Raw genomic sequence first — 14,944 nt, forward strand, 5'->3', positions numbered from 1 at the left:
GAGACTGGGTTTTTGCTTACCCAGACAGCAGTGATAATACTGCTTTTAAAATCTGATGTGCTTTTATAGTCAGTTTAGCTGGGTTACTGAATGGATAGCCAAGTCCGTATTGCATTGCTAGGTTAACATAGTGCTTCACATTCCCTCACATGTGAAATAATTTAGACAAATGAACATATATGTCATTCAGGATGAGACGACTCCATGCCTATAGATTTACGGATGTGCGTGTGTTCTAGGAATCGGTTAAACCTAGCTGGCTATCACTGTCTCTGTCTCTCAGACTGAGGATGCTTGGATTCAACAGATAAAACTATAGGCCAGAGGTCACTAATAGGCGGACCGTGGTCCGAGTCCGGACCCAGACGCTGTCCTATGCCTGGGAAGCTCACAGGCGAATCACATGCGTTGTATGTATCACATGTGACGCTACTTAGCCAATCAGATCTGTGCATTACGATGAGCTCTGAGACTCGAGTGAGTGATGCACACAGAGGGGAGGGACGAGGTGAGAAACAGCAGTCAGAGAAGAAAGTGAGTCAGAGGGGAGTTATTTCACATGACATGCTCTAAAAAGAGAAACTGAGAATAAATGTTGTTGAAATATGACTGAATTGGACTTTATTCAATTTGACATTCAGTTGTTGACTGTATAAGATGTTGATATACCTACTAGGCTACTTCAGTTTACAGTATATGGCACTGAGTCTTAATGCAAGTTAGGCATTATGATGTTCCAGACCTTCGCTTGAGGAAATTTCCTCTAACTGGAATTGAATTTTAATTAAAAACCCCTGCTATAGGCAAACACATGGGTATTTCTCCCTATGTAAATTCTTTTTGTTCATTTTAGTGTCTTATTAACTTATCTTGCTACAGTCTCTCACAGAAAAGGGTTGACATTGCAGAATCGTAGAGGGAAGCTAACAATACCTGGGTGTGGCATAGTTAGCCTAATATCACATCCATTTTATAAAAGGACATATTCTTCTGTCCTTTTTTTTGTTTTTTGATGTGTGTGTGTTATTCTTTTGTGATGTCATGAAAAACAAAATCATTTAAGTATATCCGTCAATTCCACCTACATTAGCTCCACTAAAATAAAGAGAGGTGGAAGAATGGTTGTATAAAAATGAATTATGCCTCTTTTTTTGTACACAACTCCATATAAACATCATAAATAGGCTCAGAGGGCAAATAAAATGCAAAAACATGGTGGAATAGGATTTGGTAGGATTATTTATTTTAATTTTTTTTTATTTTAAAAAATATATATATATATTTTTTTTTTATCAAACTTGCATAGGAGTGGTGCTGGGGTTGCTTTGAGCTATTGCTAAAAGTAGCCGGTAGCAATTACAAACCCCTTCTGTTATTTCAGTGAGTCATCAGCACTCATGCTTACTTTTATTATTTCTTTGTATGGTCCTGATTCTAGTCCAAAATAGAAGAAAAGCAAACCCTTCCTTGCTTAGACCGTTATGTGATATGATAATACACAAGACCTATTTAACAGCTGCCACAGTGTGGCTGAAACACATGAACTCAATAATTTGGCAACATATTATATGAATAACAATGCTGATAGCTTGGCTTGTAATCTGTTTATTATTACAATGTATGTTGTCAAAAGAACTGAAACGTTAGTCATACTGATCAGATTGTAATGTGCTGAGCCCACATTCTCCACCACTCAAAAGACAAATGCTTCTCAATCTTTATATTCATGTGCACATGGACTTTGTCACTCATAAAAAGTCATTTTTTGAACAGTCTGCACTTGTTTATCTCCTCCTCTGTCCAGCTCTTGTTTTTTTCCATTTCACTGTGGACAGAAAACGAGAATGGGATCTGCGTCAGGTTAGAGTGAGTCAGTGGTGAAAGTGCTCGTGTGCACTATATTTACTGCACTGCGAATGGTGTGCCTCCCTGGGGCTCTCCTCAAACCCCGAGAGAGAAGAATACGGCTGATTAAGTGAGAAGGAGATGGCAAGTGTGTGAAAGGACTCCATTCTGAGGAAACACCCTTCAACACTTCTAGCCTAATACATTGTTTTCACACAGGGGCTAATCATAGCCTGAAGGCCTGCAATAATCAGTATGAATGTTTGCATTTGCAGTATTTCTGTAGGCCTATTTAAAAAAAATGAAGACTGTGTTCCTCCAAGTAGCTTTCCATCACTTTAATGCTGTCTAATGAAAAGCACATCTCTGAAGCATTTTTCAATCTGGCACTAGCTTCTTAACTACCGTGTGTCATCTTATGTTGAACTCTCCACAAAGTAAAATTCTAAAAATAGCAATCAGCACATGAACATACCGTCCTAGTTTACATTTTAGTGCTCTTTTTGGTCGTGTAATAGTGCTTGGCCACTTCACCTTGGTCTGGAGGATGATACAGCATCTCTAACTGCTTTTGAAAGCTGGAAAACAGAAAACAAAGAAGTAAAATCCATCACATCCTTGGCTACATTTGACATTACATCCCCAAACACAGTAAGATTTTGCCGCTATTGGCAATGTTTTGTCGGTTATGTTTAAAGTTATTGTAAAGTGTGCCATAAACTGAGCTGCCTCATGCTGATTGGATGTGAGTTATCCACCCAGAAGTACAGCCAGTCATTACATTTACAAACCTTCTGATCTGGCTAATAGAAGAGCTAATGTTACATACTATTCTAATTTGTGTGCACTGCTGCCTCAGAGTCTGTTTGAACACATCACAGCACATGGAGAATTGATTGTATATGATTGTGTAGGATTTCCGGCACGCCAGGTTACCAGAGGATGCTCATATATTATTTGTTATTGTTATTTGTCTTATATGTGTATTTTTTAGATGAAACGTTTAAGTCAGGCCATCAGTTCTGGAGGTGGGCGGAGCCAGCTCTTGGAGGAGGGGTCTCTGCCTGTGTCCCTTCTGGAATCCACAGGGACTTGTGTTATTGACGTTGGAACAGGATCCTCCCAAGCACTCATACCTTCCACCACCAAGAAATGGATGGATTCTGTAGGGCAGGTTTTGCACAGGTATTTTTCCAGACACTCCCCGATTAATCTAGGACTGTAGTTGAATTATTAAGGCTGGCTTTTACTTGGCAAAGCTACATACAACTTGAGTTAACTAAAACGTGCGTGAAAATGTATTTCATCTGCACGGATAATGTAAAGCCTCCTGCGTTTAAATCACCTGCTTTCATAAGCAACTATCAACTTTCATGAAACAGGCTTATAGAAAGCCAGTAATGTATCATGACATGAGTCCTGCTTGTTTGCTAATAACCAGTTAGCTTTGCTAGTTAGCAAGCTGGGTAATTTAAACATGACAGTGAATTTGGTTCTGCATTTTGCTATGTTGGTAGCCCACATAGCTTGGATCTGTGTTTCCTTGTTATTAATTATCTCTGCTCAACACCCCTAATAATGAACAGGAAAAGGGATGCATAGATGCAAATGTGAATAACACATTGCAGATTATTTTATATAAACAAAACTTTGTAAGATATATGAAAATTACTATCCACTAAATCTTGCTAACTACTGAAATCAGATGTGTTACATGCAACTTGGATTTTTTTTTTTTTAAGCTGCTTTGTGTAACTGTCAGATTGTTGAGATCTGCTTGCTTCAGATATAAGAAAAAAGAGACGCATCCACAAAAAAGGAAGAACATTTGCAAATCAAACCAAGAAGCTGCTGGTGTTCTCAGAACCATAGATTGACCATCCCAGAGTCCAGACCTCAGCATCACTGAATGTGCTTGGAATTACTTGGATCATGAAAAGCAGTTGCAACCAACGTCTAAGACTGAACTTTGGAGGAAATCCCTGCAGATTACTTTGCTAAACAGATAAGGGATAAAAGGAAGTTGGACATGGCTTTGTAAAAAAGAACGATGGTCATTTTTAGTACAAAAAATATTATAAGGTAATAAATAAATTGCAAGAAAAAATGCAGGAGTTTTTTTTAGTTGCTGTTTTGACTGGAAATTAACTAATTAAAGGCTAGTTTCTGATTCTGCAAAAGGCTGCTTGTTTCATGTTAGCCGTACATAGCTGAAAAGTTTGACCAGATAAAGGCCGTATAAGGATGTCAATTCTGTGGATAACGCAGCGCAAATCGGACAAAGAAGCCGCTGGTATTCTCAGAACAATGAACTGTCCAGACATCAACAACATGTTATATATTTGTGACTGGCAATTCAATAAATGTAGAGTGGCTTCTGACTTTTGCAAAGTGCTGTATGTTTCATGCCATACATAGAAAGTTTGACCAAGTAAAGCCAGTCTAAGGATGTCATCATTATGATCATTAATAAAACATATCATGAATGATATATAGCTGGATAGACATATTACATGAATGATGTGGTCTTTTGTGTGGGTGTGCTAGAGTGGTTTGGTGCTGTTTGATATCTGTGAGTGGGTTTGTAGTGCAGTGCTGGAACAGTTCTGTTTTTCTGTTGCCAGGATCTGTGTGTAATACTGCAAGCCTGCCTGAGTCAGCAAATCTATTTATTTTCTCTCTCCCTCACCCTCTCTCTCTCACTCTGTCTGTCTCTCTTTCTGTGTAATAGGAATGATTTACGCTTCATCACTGAATCTGAGATTGGATTGGCTACCATCTATGTCAATAATCAGACCTACTGCAATCCCTGTGCTTCTATGGATTCTGGTGGGCTAAAACGCATGCACACACAGAGTACTGTAAATTGGAATTTACTATTATGATGAGTTTTGGGATCACTTTGCCATGTTTTGATGATGATAAATGCTGTCTGTGGTCATTTTTCAATATCAACAGAAATGACTATGATTACTTGGGGAAAAAATATTATTATAATAAGTAGAATTATTATTATTATGAACAAACAGAAACATACTTAACAGAAGTCATTTTATCTTAAAGAATGCTACCATTTTTTGTTTTGTAGAGTCTGTTAGAATGAGGCCAGCAATCCCCGCGGCGACTCTTACACAGAATGCAACAGTGGATGAGACTGTGCTTCCTGCAGCCTCCCAGAACATCACTGCATATGTGGCCAACACTGAGACTTCTCAGAGTTTCAGCAGGTAGGAAAATTCAGTTGCTGTTCGTGAAGGCGACTGTCACATTTAGGTTCTTGACATTCTTAAACTGTTCAGGTCATAATATGCAGGGTAATTTAAAAAGATTAATCCGATTTCAAAATGATGTATTTAACTTGTAAATCATTACAGAACAATGAAGCATATTGTAAATGGTTTAAGTGAACATAAAGTTTATAATGTAATTTTAAAAGGCCTCAATCTGACCTCCTCCAGCTGTACGGACAACATCAACACCATAGTCAAATTCATCCCCTACTCGATTGAGCATGTCGGGTGTCACTGTACTCACGGCTCTTTCAATATGATTTCGGAGACGAACACTCTGAGCTGTTGGAGGTTCACTGCTGACGAAAATCACGTTGCACAGTTATGATGGATTCACTCTTATTGAAGTGGAGAACGCGAAGCGCTTTCTGCTCAGAGGTCGCATCTCCTCGCAGACTGAAGGGAGCCATCTTCCGGTGACAGTCAGAAACTCTGTAACCCCCTCTTTCAATTGGTATGTGATTGGTTCCTAGGAGCCTCATGGTTGTAAAAATATGGCACTTTGAAATCGGATGAATCTTTTTTTGAATCACCCTGTATTTTCATATTATTTGTTATCAGTAGTATCATTTATCATACATGCAAAATTCAAGCATTGACTCGACACATTTAACTTTTGTAGTCCAATCAGAACTAAAATATTGTCACCGAAAAGTGAAACGAAAGCCACGTTGTGTGAGCAATGAAGTTGGTCCCATTTTTGCGCATTCACATTTCTTTCTTCAGTATCAGATTTCTAACAATGGATGAAAAAAGGTTAACGTGTAAATTATTGCAACCAAAACAGTGAGCTTCTATTTAATTTATGTCTGAAAATCGTGTAGAACATGTTTACTGATGTGGACTGCTGCTTATCTACTGCAGGATGGATGGATGTGGTGCCACAGCTGTGGGTGAGACCCCAGAGAAACGCCCTGTACAGGCAAATCCACTGGGGTCAGCGAAGCCAGCATCAACATTATCCCGAAGACAGCCATCAACCATGGAGCCACCAACCACATCAGAGTCTGTGAAGTCATCATTGAGCACAAGTGAGAGGGTACAGGAAAAGAAGAAGGTAGAATCAGCTTCTTCTGACAGGAGGAATGACGACTGTGTGAAATTCCCAGACCCTCGCAACAGCAGTGCCACGCTTAAAAAATCCCCCCAGAAACAGTCAGCGCTCACAAGCTACTTCCAGCCTGTCAACAAAAAGAGGCAAGCCACAGTGCAACCAACACATATTTGTCTTTTGTGTTTTAATATGTGTTTATATTTATCACAGAGAGTGTAGAAATGTTTGGACACCCCCTGGTTTTTTTTACAAATTTTAGAATTTCTGTTCATTTGCTGAGTTTATTGGGGAAAAATACATAAACTATACAGTGTGTCTTAACTTCCACACAGGCCATATTTTATGTTTTACTTTCGCAATATGTTAAATTCAGCAAATAAACATGACTTCTGCATTGAAACGTGCAGAAGTATGTAGAGGATGTGAAAACTTATTTTTGCATACGACTGTATTTGCACAAATGCCAAATTTTGTAGATGGAACCATTTTTTCAGTCTAATTGTCAGTACTTTAGAATAGGACCCAACTGATACGTTGTTATTCTAATACATTAATAAGTTTCCCCTGATTTATTAGCATTGACTGAAACTCTCACATTTCATGTGACGTCACACTGAATAGTCGCCACCATTTCGACAATTTGCTGTGCTTTGTGAATGATTTACTTGCAAAACGCGAAAGAAGCCAAGAACGACGAGAGACTACACAACGTTTAATTCAGTGTTTTCGTACTCCAGGCTTGCAGCCCCTGCACTGTATAGTTTAGTGTTTCTCTCTGCTGTTCACACCTCGTTCAGCTCAAGAAGGGATTAATTAGATAATAATATCAGGTATTTTAACCAGGGAAACCACAGTTATGCAGTGCAGGGGTTGCAGGACTGGAGCTGGACTCTGCACTAACTGCACGAGCAAACTTACAAAATCACATCTGTCCAAACACTACGTAGTTTTCGGACCCACGACATTCAGCCTTATATTTAACATTTATGTTTCTCCATTCAAACATCATTTAAATCTCCAGAAACAGAGAGTAAAGTTATACCGGCTGTCTGCAGCTCCGTTAGGGGGCGACTGTTTATCTCTCGGCTGTTAACATTATCAGACGTTATCTAAAGGCTAGCATTGTTCACATCTGTGTTAATTAGCTGATGTCGTTATCCTCCTATGATGACAGAGTTTTTCTCCTCTTTATGCAACACTATGGGATCCTTTACCCACCCTGACATGAAGATCCGGTGGGCTTCTGTGGTTTTAAATGCTTTGAGAGACTCTCCAGAATAGGTAGAGGGGTTGTGTATGAGATAAATATAAATGTCAGGAAAAGACAAATTTGGTAGTTTTCTGTCAGTTTGGTTGAATGGGTTTGAATATCCTGGCCAAATTACATATTTTTTGATTTGGTGAAATAAAAAATATGTTAAGACATCCTCTACAAGGGACAAACTTAAATGACATTTTATGCTAATTTTAGTACAGTTTCTATTTATTTGCTAATTAATTTGTTCCCAATTCCCAATATGTTAAGTTGAGCAGATAAACACTAACTGTGCATTAAAATGTGCGGAAGTGCTCCCGAGTGGCGCAACCGTCTAGGCGTTGGCCGTATCATAAGGAGATCGTGAGTTTGATCCCTGGTGATGCTACAGCCATCCGTGGCCAGGAGTCCAAGAGAGCACAATTGGCCACGCTCTCTGGGTGGGTAGGATGGCCCCTCCTTCTCCCCCCATCACTCAGCGCGATGCTAGTCAGCACAGGCGTCTGTTAGATGATGTAACAGATCTGGAGGTTGGCGCTTTCCTCCGAGCGCGTTCGGCTGTCCAGTGACGTTGCGTGAGCGGCATTTCGAAAAAATGCTGTAGCTGGCTTCACAGGTCTCGGAGGAAGCCTGTGCTTGCCTTCGCCCTCCTAGCGTTGGTAGTATCGTGTGACTGGGGGAGTCCTAACTAGTGGGTGGAATTGGAGATGATTAAATTGGGGAGAAAATTGGGTTAAAAAAAAAGAAAATGTGTTCTTTGTTAACTTATTTTCACATAGAAAGTCAAAAACATGTCATTCATTCAGGGGTGCACAAACTCCTGCACTTATTTTCAGTATTAAATGTTCATCTTTCCTCAGGTTGCGTGAGGGCGGTGCTGATTCTGAGCTTTCGGAGGCCAAACTGTCTAGGCGAGAGTGCGAGGATCCAGCAGCATCCTTACAAAGCTCGCACATAAGCCAAAAGCGGCATGGCACGACCCCGCAGTCCAATTTCAGTGCCAGTCTGGGTTTGGGCTCTGCACTCGCCATTAACTCAGGTGCTAGTGGGGACCATAATGCCCAGAACTGTGACTCCAATCCAATCTCAGGCAGTAAAAAGAGGAAGGAGCCCATGCAGGACCAGCCATCTAACCTGGCGGTGCAAGAAGAGAGGGCTGATTTAGATGTTTCACTGGAGGAGCTCGAGTCCATCATGTCTGAAGACATGGATGAACCCATGCAACCTGCGGCCAGTAAGAAACAACGTTTGGGTCAAGGAGAGAGCAGCACTGTCAGTAAGGGGCGGAACCCAAAGCAGTACCATAACACTACATCCAGCATCCAGCAGAGGGTAGAGCAGCAAAGCATAGCCAGTAAGAGCCAGAACCTGGAACAGGACGTGCCTGGTAGAGCCAATAAACACCAGAACTCTGAGAGGAAGCCACCGGGATCCAGTAGAGCAGCAGATTTGGAGCAGGACCAGCACAGTTCAGCGCATAGGAAGGATAGATCTGAATCTGACGATGTTAAAGAAGAGGAAGTGTCCTTTGTTGTGGTGAGTTCAAACTTTTATTTACTATTTTTGACATTTTGAAGCTTGATGGGATGGATCAGGGCTCCAGACTAACTTTATTCCAGAATTGAGATTGGCATCTTAAGTAATTGCAATCATCTCAATAATTTTCCGCAGCCCATTAGATTTCACGGTCATGACGCTGCAGCAAGTAAAATGTGAATTGGGTGTGTTGGGCAAAATAGAGGCAAATAAATGTACATAAAAGCAAGCAGTAAAAGTGCTTGTTGTGTAGCTAAGGCTAATGTTTTTAGCATGGATGTATGCAGTTTTTGCTTGTATTTCTACTGTGAAGGAAAAAATGTAGGCTTTGCTCGACTCTACATAATTTTGTGTAACTGTAGACATTTGTGAGTGTGAGCAACAGCATCATGTATCATTTTCACAGTACAACCAGTTAGTTAATAAGTAAACCCAGCTAGTAAGCATGAAGGCTTATAAGCTAATTTTGCCACTTTAGGCAATAAAAGACAATTAAATCGTTAATCACAGTTATTTATATGACAGTCAAAGCAGTACCGCCATTGCCCACTGGGGGGTTATGACCCACAGGTTGAAAACCACTGGTGTAGAGAAATGACTACATATATGTGAATGCTATAGTGCAATTTTATTTTGTAAATTATACATTTTTCCTAAATCATTGTAATTGACAGTGAATTGCCTTGTACTAAAATTTGCCGTAATCTTTTCTGTACCTATGATCTTAATGTTAAGATGTCTGATTTACATTTAGGCATCTGAGGCCCTTAATGGCTTTGCCAAGCACAGTGAGGTGACTGCGGTCAAGCAGGAACCCAAGGTGGGTTTTTCTAATGCAGTAAGACAACACAGGAGTTAATATAATGAAGCAGTTAAAATGCCTCTGTACAGCATTTTCAATATGTATTCATTACTGCTTGTTATGTTGTAATATTATACTGAAGTCTGCTGTTTGTAGGGCTCAAGCTCAGTGTCTGCTTCAGAAAATGACTCCGAGCTTCCCCAGAGACTCTTGCAAGTTCAGTTTAAGTGTCTCACTGTGAACGCTCCGTCCAGAACGAGGCCCGACCCACTACAGAGCCGCGATCCCAATGGGAAGAACTTTAAGCGCTTCCGCAAGGTCAGGCATGGAATAATGGGTCAGATTATGGTTCATGTAATGAACTGATAAATCTTTTAAAAAAGATTTAAAGATAACTGTTTGTGTATATTTGTGTGTGTACATGTTGGTTAGGCACCTGTTCCTGGACTTCATGGTTTGCCCAACATCATCGGCGGCTCAGATCTGGTGGCTCATAATCGGAGCAAAAACACAGAACTTGAGGAGTGGCTGAGAGATGCAGCAGAGGTGAGAGAGTGCAGGAGGCAGAGAAGGAGCGGGAAATGGAGAATGTTGACTCCACTGAAATATTTCAGTGTGCCATTTAGGGCCCAAATGATACACATCGTGTCATTATTAGGGTGTCTCAAATTTATTGTCATATTTGCAAATATCATCAATAGAGCACAGAAAACGTCTCTTTAAATGTTCTGCAAGTTCGCGCACTTCTAGCAAAACAGTGACGTTTTGTTGATTTTCTAAGTGAAAATAAGTTAACATATACTCTACAGAGCCTAAACCTAAATATTTTTGCTGTCCAAAGAAAAACGTGTATCTTTAAAACAGCAGTTTCACAGGAGAAGGTAAAAACATTCTGACCTCTTAATGTATGTTGATGTAAAGAGGTTTTATTATAAGTAATTTTGGAGCGTTTCTATTGGTGTATTCTATTGCTGTGTTCAAATGATGTAGAAATACACATTCAGTAATGTGGTGCCAAAGTAATCTCCAATGAAATCACTTCCTTTCAGGAGGAGAAACGGCAAGAGCGAGAAGAGACTCTTGGGGATGATCTGTTCAGGTATGAATTCTTCCTTCATATACATTAATTGCAAATACTTCTTCTTTTTTTTTTTTTTTAAGTAAAAACAAATAAAGCTTCCTAAGTGGTTCTAATCTTGAGAAGTGGTACAGAACCTTTACTTTATATGGAGGGTTTTTTAACCCTTTAAACAGTCAGGTCCTATTGGCAGGTCCAAACTTTCATTATACACTTGTAACACGTTCCTGAGGGGTGGCATTCGTAATGCTTCATGACACCTACATAATTCTTTTGTGACAAGTGACATAAACTTACCTTCACGTTTACAAAGGCCTATTTTAAAAGATTATCATTTGCCATAAAGGCTGCTTTAATAAATTTCACCCCAGAGCGTTATGACAACTTGTTAGAAAAAGCCATTTTAAATGTTTATATAGGTTGTCATGAAAGGCTTATGTAGATGCCATGTAGTCTTATGAATGCTGCCAGACAGTGAAGAGTTACCTGTACTTTTGTAACTTAGACTATAATGCAAACTTTTCCTATGTTTTTACTGAATACTATTAGGAAGTAAGCTTGGGATTTGAAGGGGTTAATGTTCCAAAGGTTCTTCACACTCTTCAAAAACTCGTTGGCCCTTATTCTTCAAAGTTGTGTAAAAATAAGCACAAATTTGACCACCTTTAATGACATACAAACTGCTCTGCCTCTGATTGATGAAACCTTTGTACGGCGTGTAAGCGAGCAGAGATTTGACGAATCGGCTTCAGTGCGTGAAATCAAGCATCTATTCGTGTAGATGTTTCCGTAGGGAGCCAATAAACTGACAACATTTAGAGGCTCATGCGCCAGTGGCTTTGCTCATAGGTGGTCACTGGTCCCCCCACTGAACAAAGCGTATAGTTTTAAAATTACGACGAAATAAACAAAATGGTTTAGTTTTTTTATATGGTAGACTGATGTGTTTGTGTAGTGTGATTGTTTTTTCTAAAATAGCATTTAATTGTTGTATTATTGCAGTATAAGAGATGCTTCTGCACCAGCTATGTTTTGTATTGTTTATTTTCTGAGCAGTGTCAGTAGCATAAAACGAAAGCACAGCGTAACATGTCTTCAAGTGAAACAAAGAGCATTTGTTTATACCAGTGTGCATGTAAGTACATCCATTTTTGTACTGGATTTCCATGAGTGCAAATAATTACTATTATTGTTTATTTCATATCATTGGTATTATAGAGGGAGATTCACTCGAAAGAGGCCCTGAATATTCTGTTGTAACTCTCGTTATGATGAAGCAATCTGAACCAAAAAAATACGCTACATACCTTGACGTATGTGTAATCGATTGCATTATATGCGATGCTGGAAGTGATCTCCGTTTTCTGCCAGACACATCAAGGGGTACGGGGGTAGGCACCCGGAAGTTGCAAACAGAGGTTAAACCTCGCGACGGCTGTCCGGCGCCTACCTCATCGCTCCGACGCAGGGGCATCCCGTCTTGTTTGAAGCTCCATGTACTGAGGAGCACATTGCACGTTGTTTCGTCCAGATTGCTTCATCCTAGCGCGAGTTATTACAGAATATTTGGGGCCTCTTTCGAGTGAATCTCCCTGATGCTAATAGTTTGGGTTAGCTAACTGCAAGATAAGCATTTATTTCAGGTTGATTAAATTGATGGGTGAAATTTGCATTTGCTTATTTTACAGTCAGATTTGACTGTACGCAACTTTGATGAATAAGGGCCACAAACCCAAACATTGTTACAAATGGATATACAGCATTTTGGAATGAAATTCTTCATTTATAAAAGTGTTTTTGTTTTGTTCAAATGCTATTTTTACTGTGGCAGTTGCAGACAATTGATTGATGCTATGAAAAGTTGCAGTTGTGCTGTCCGTTTTATCTTAGCACGGCAATTATTGCTCGCTAGCAGCCCAACGCAGAGTCACAGAGAGCCAGCAGTGTTCCGGTTAATCCGAATTAGAAGGAAAAGTGTTTTATTTGATTATTTTAATTAGAAATATCCGAACCGGTCCTGCAGAGTAAGGCTACAGAGCCATTCATTTAAAGTGCTTCAGCAAACCAAAAGCGGTTGTTTTATGGCATTGATCCAAGGAACCCTTTTTGGCACCTTTATTTGCACACAGTCATGCATGCCAGCCCCAGCAGACTTAGCAAACACATTTGCGCCACTCGCTGCCCCTTGACCCCAGCAAATCAAGGTGGCTCACCCAGAGACAATAAGCTGTCACAGCACACTGAGGGCCAAAGCCTGGGAGACTGCTGCTTTTGTTAGGCTACAGTGCAGAAGCAAAGCCCGGCTCAGACACTAGGATGCTATGACGCACAGAGCCAGGGGACGGTGAAAAGCCCAGGGAAAGTTCAGCCGGAAATTGTATGTCAACACACAACCACCACTCATACCCTCTTAGCTTTTAGCTGCTGTTAAATAACTTTGTTTAAGTAGCATGAATTTCTGCTAGTGTCAGTTTTTCTGAATGTAAAACCATGTTGTGCTCTGAGAAACACATTCATTTTACTTGCATGCTGGATAGAAACATTCTTTTTACAGCGACCAGCCACTTCATGAAGTCTTCCTCCTTGTTTTTACACTCATTGTTAAGGGGTGGGAATCACTAGGCTCCTCACAATTCGATTCGATTACGATTCAGAGGCTGCGATGCAATTATAAAACGATTATTGATGCATCTTGATGCATCTTTTTTTTTATATACAGGATTTGTATTTTCTCTCTGTGTGAGGACTTGGTACTTTCAAAGCACAGTATTTGTAATGATCCATAATGCATTTCCTTCCAGTATCTTTTAGTAATAAAACAAATGGAAGTGATGAGGCAAGTGAACTGGAAGGCTCTCATTCACTGCTCTTGTTTGGAGGACATGAGACGCTGCTGCCACTCATCTGTGATAAAATGCAGTTACGGTGAAATAAGACTCTGTGGCAATGGATGTCCACGCAGCACATGTTTGGTTTTGGTCTCGTGGTAGAGAGTGGGGGGTCGCTGTGTCAGTAAAATATCTTCGAGACAGGGCGCTGTGCCTCGGCTCCAGAGTGTGCAACATAGCACGAAAGCCCTGGTTCTCAACGACTGAGAACGGACGCATATTCTTGGCAATAAAAGTTGTGATATTATAGTATTTTATATATATTTTTTAATATTTTAGTTTAGTGTGGCTCTGGTGTGCAGACTGCAGGTCACCTAGCAAAGCAGTCTTGCCTAGCTAGTAGCTAACGAAAAGGCAAAGAGAGAGATTTAAGACGAACATCTGGAGATGAATCGACTTATTTGCATTTATAAGCAACACAGTTGGTTTTCTGGTTAAATTAAACGTTAAATCTGCAATGAGAGACTGTCAAACACTAAAAAGTTGCGAGGCTGAAGTCAGCTTCTCTTTCGAATTGTCCTGGCCCACCTTAAATGGTGCCGCATTTACATTCTGGCGCCTCAGGCAGAATTTAATGTGGAACGGGAAAATTCAAACAAGAAGCTGGCGAATAAGAAGCAACTTCAGCCTCATAAAACAGACAAACGTTGGGAGACATTTTACAAGAAACTACTTTTGAGGAAAAGTTTTCTGGTGGAGATTGGAGGAAAGCGGCTATAGCTGAAGCTTAAAGCAGAGCAAAGTAAGTCCGTGTTTTCGTTTATATTTTTAGGACATTATCACATACTGAAACATATTGGACATTAAATGTTGTGGCTCCCAAGGTGGTTTAATTTTTGTTGAAAGGACAAAATGGCTCTTCTTAACATTTGTGTTGTGACTCCTGACCTAACCTGGCTTTTAATGCAGAGGGAGCTGGTCGGATTTCTCGCTCATCCAGTTGGTGTTTTTGTTATGTGCCGCCACAGACTGTCCGGGCGCTGCACTTCCGCAGTTCCAAGTTCTGCCTTTTACGTTCTGTCAACATTACGTTATAAATTAAAATGTAGAAAATCGATTTTTGACATTTGTGAATCGATTCAGAATCGTCCACGTCCGCATCACGATGCATCTAAGAAACCTATTTTTCCCCCACCCCTACTCGTTGTCCATTTTATCAGCTTCACTTACCATATAGGAGCACTTAGTTCTACAAT

The 14,944-nt window shown here is 40.2% G+C and overlaps 1 protein-coding gene across 1 annotated transcript in view; it reads left to right on the forward strand.

The window, feature by feature from the left end:
* The window catches only part of nbn (nibrin), a 31,406-nt gene that overhangs the window by 12,061 nt on the left and 4,401 nt on the right, over nt 1–14,944 (forward strand). Inside the window, exons 7-15 of the mRNA XM_036593089.1 lie at nt 2,840–3,030; nt 4,577–4,674; nt 4,934–5,072; nt 6,000–6,332; nt 8,305–8,980; nt 9,735–9,800; nt 9,939–10,100; nt 10,215–10,328; nt 10,832–10,881. Of these exons, the coding sequence (XP_036448982.1) occupies nt 2,840–3,030; nt 4,577–4,674; nt 4,934–5,072; nt 6,000–6,332; nt 8,305–8,980; nt 9,735–9,800; nt 9,939–10,100; nt 10,215–10,328; nt 10,832–10,881 (1,829 nt within the window). The remainder of the gene's footprint in view (nt 1–2,839; nt 3,031–4,576; nt 4,675–4,933; nt 5,073–5,999; nt 6,333–8,304; nt 8,981–9,734; nt 9,801–9,938; nt 10,101–10,214; nt 10,329–10,831; nt 10,882–14,944) is intronic.

Source organism: Colossoma macropomum, unplaced genomic scaffold (genome assembly GCF_904425465.1).
Source record: "Colossoma macropomum unplaced genomic scaffold, Colossoma_macropomum, whole genome shotgun sequence".
NCBI lineage: Eukaryota > Metazoa > Chordata > Actinopteri > Characiformes > Serrasalmidae > Colossoma > Colossoma macropomum.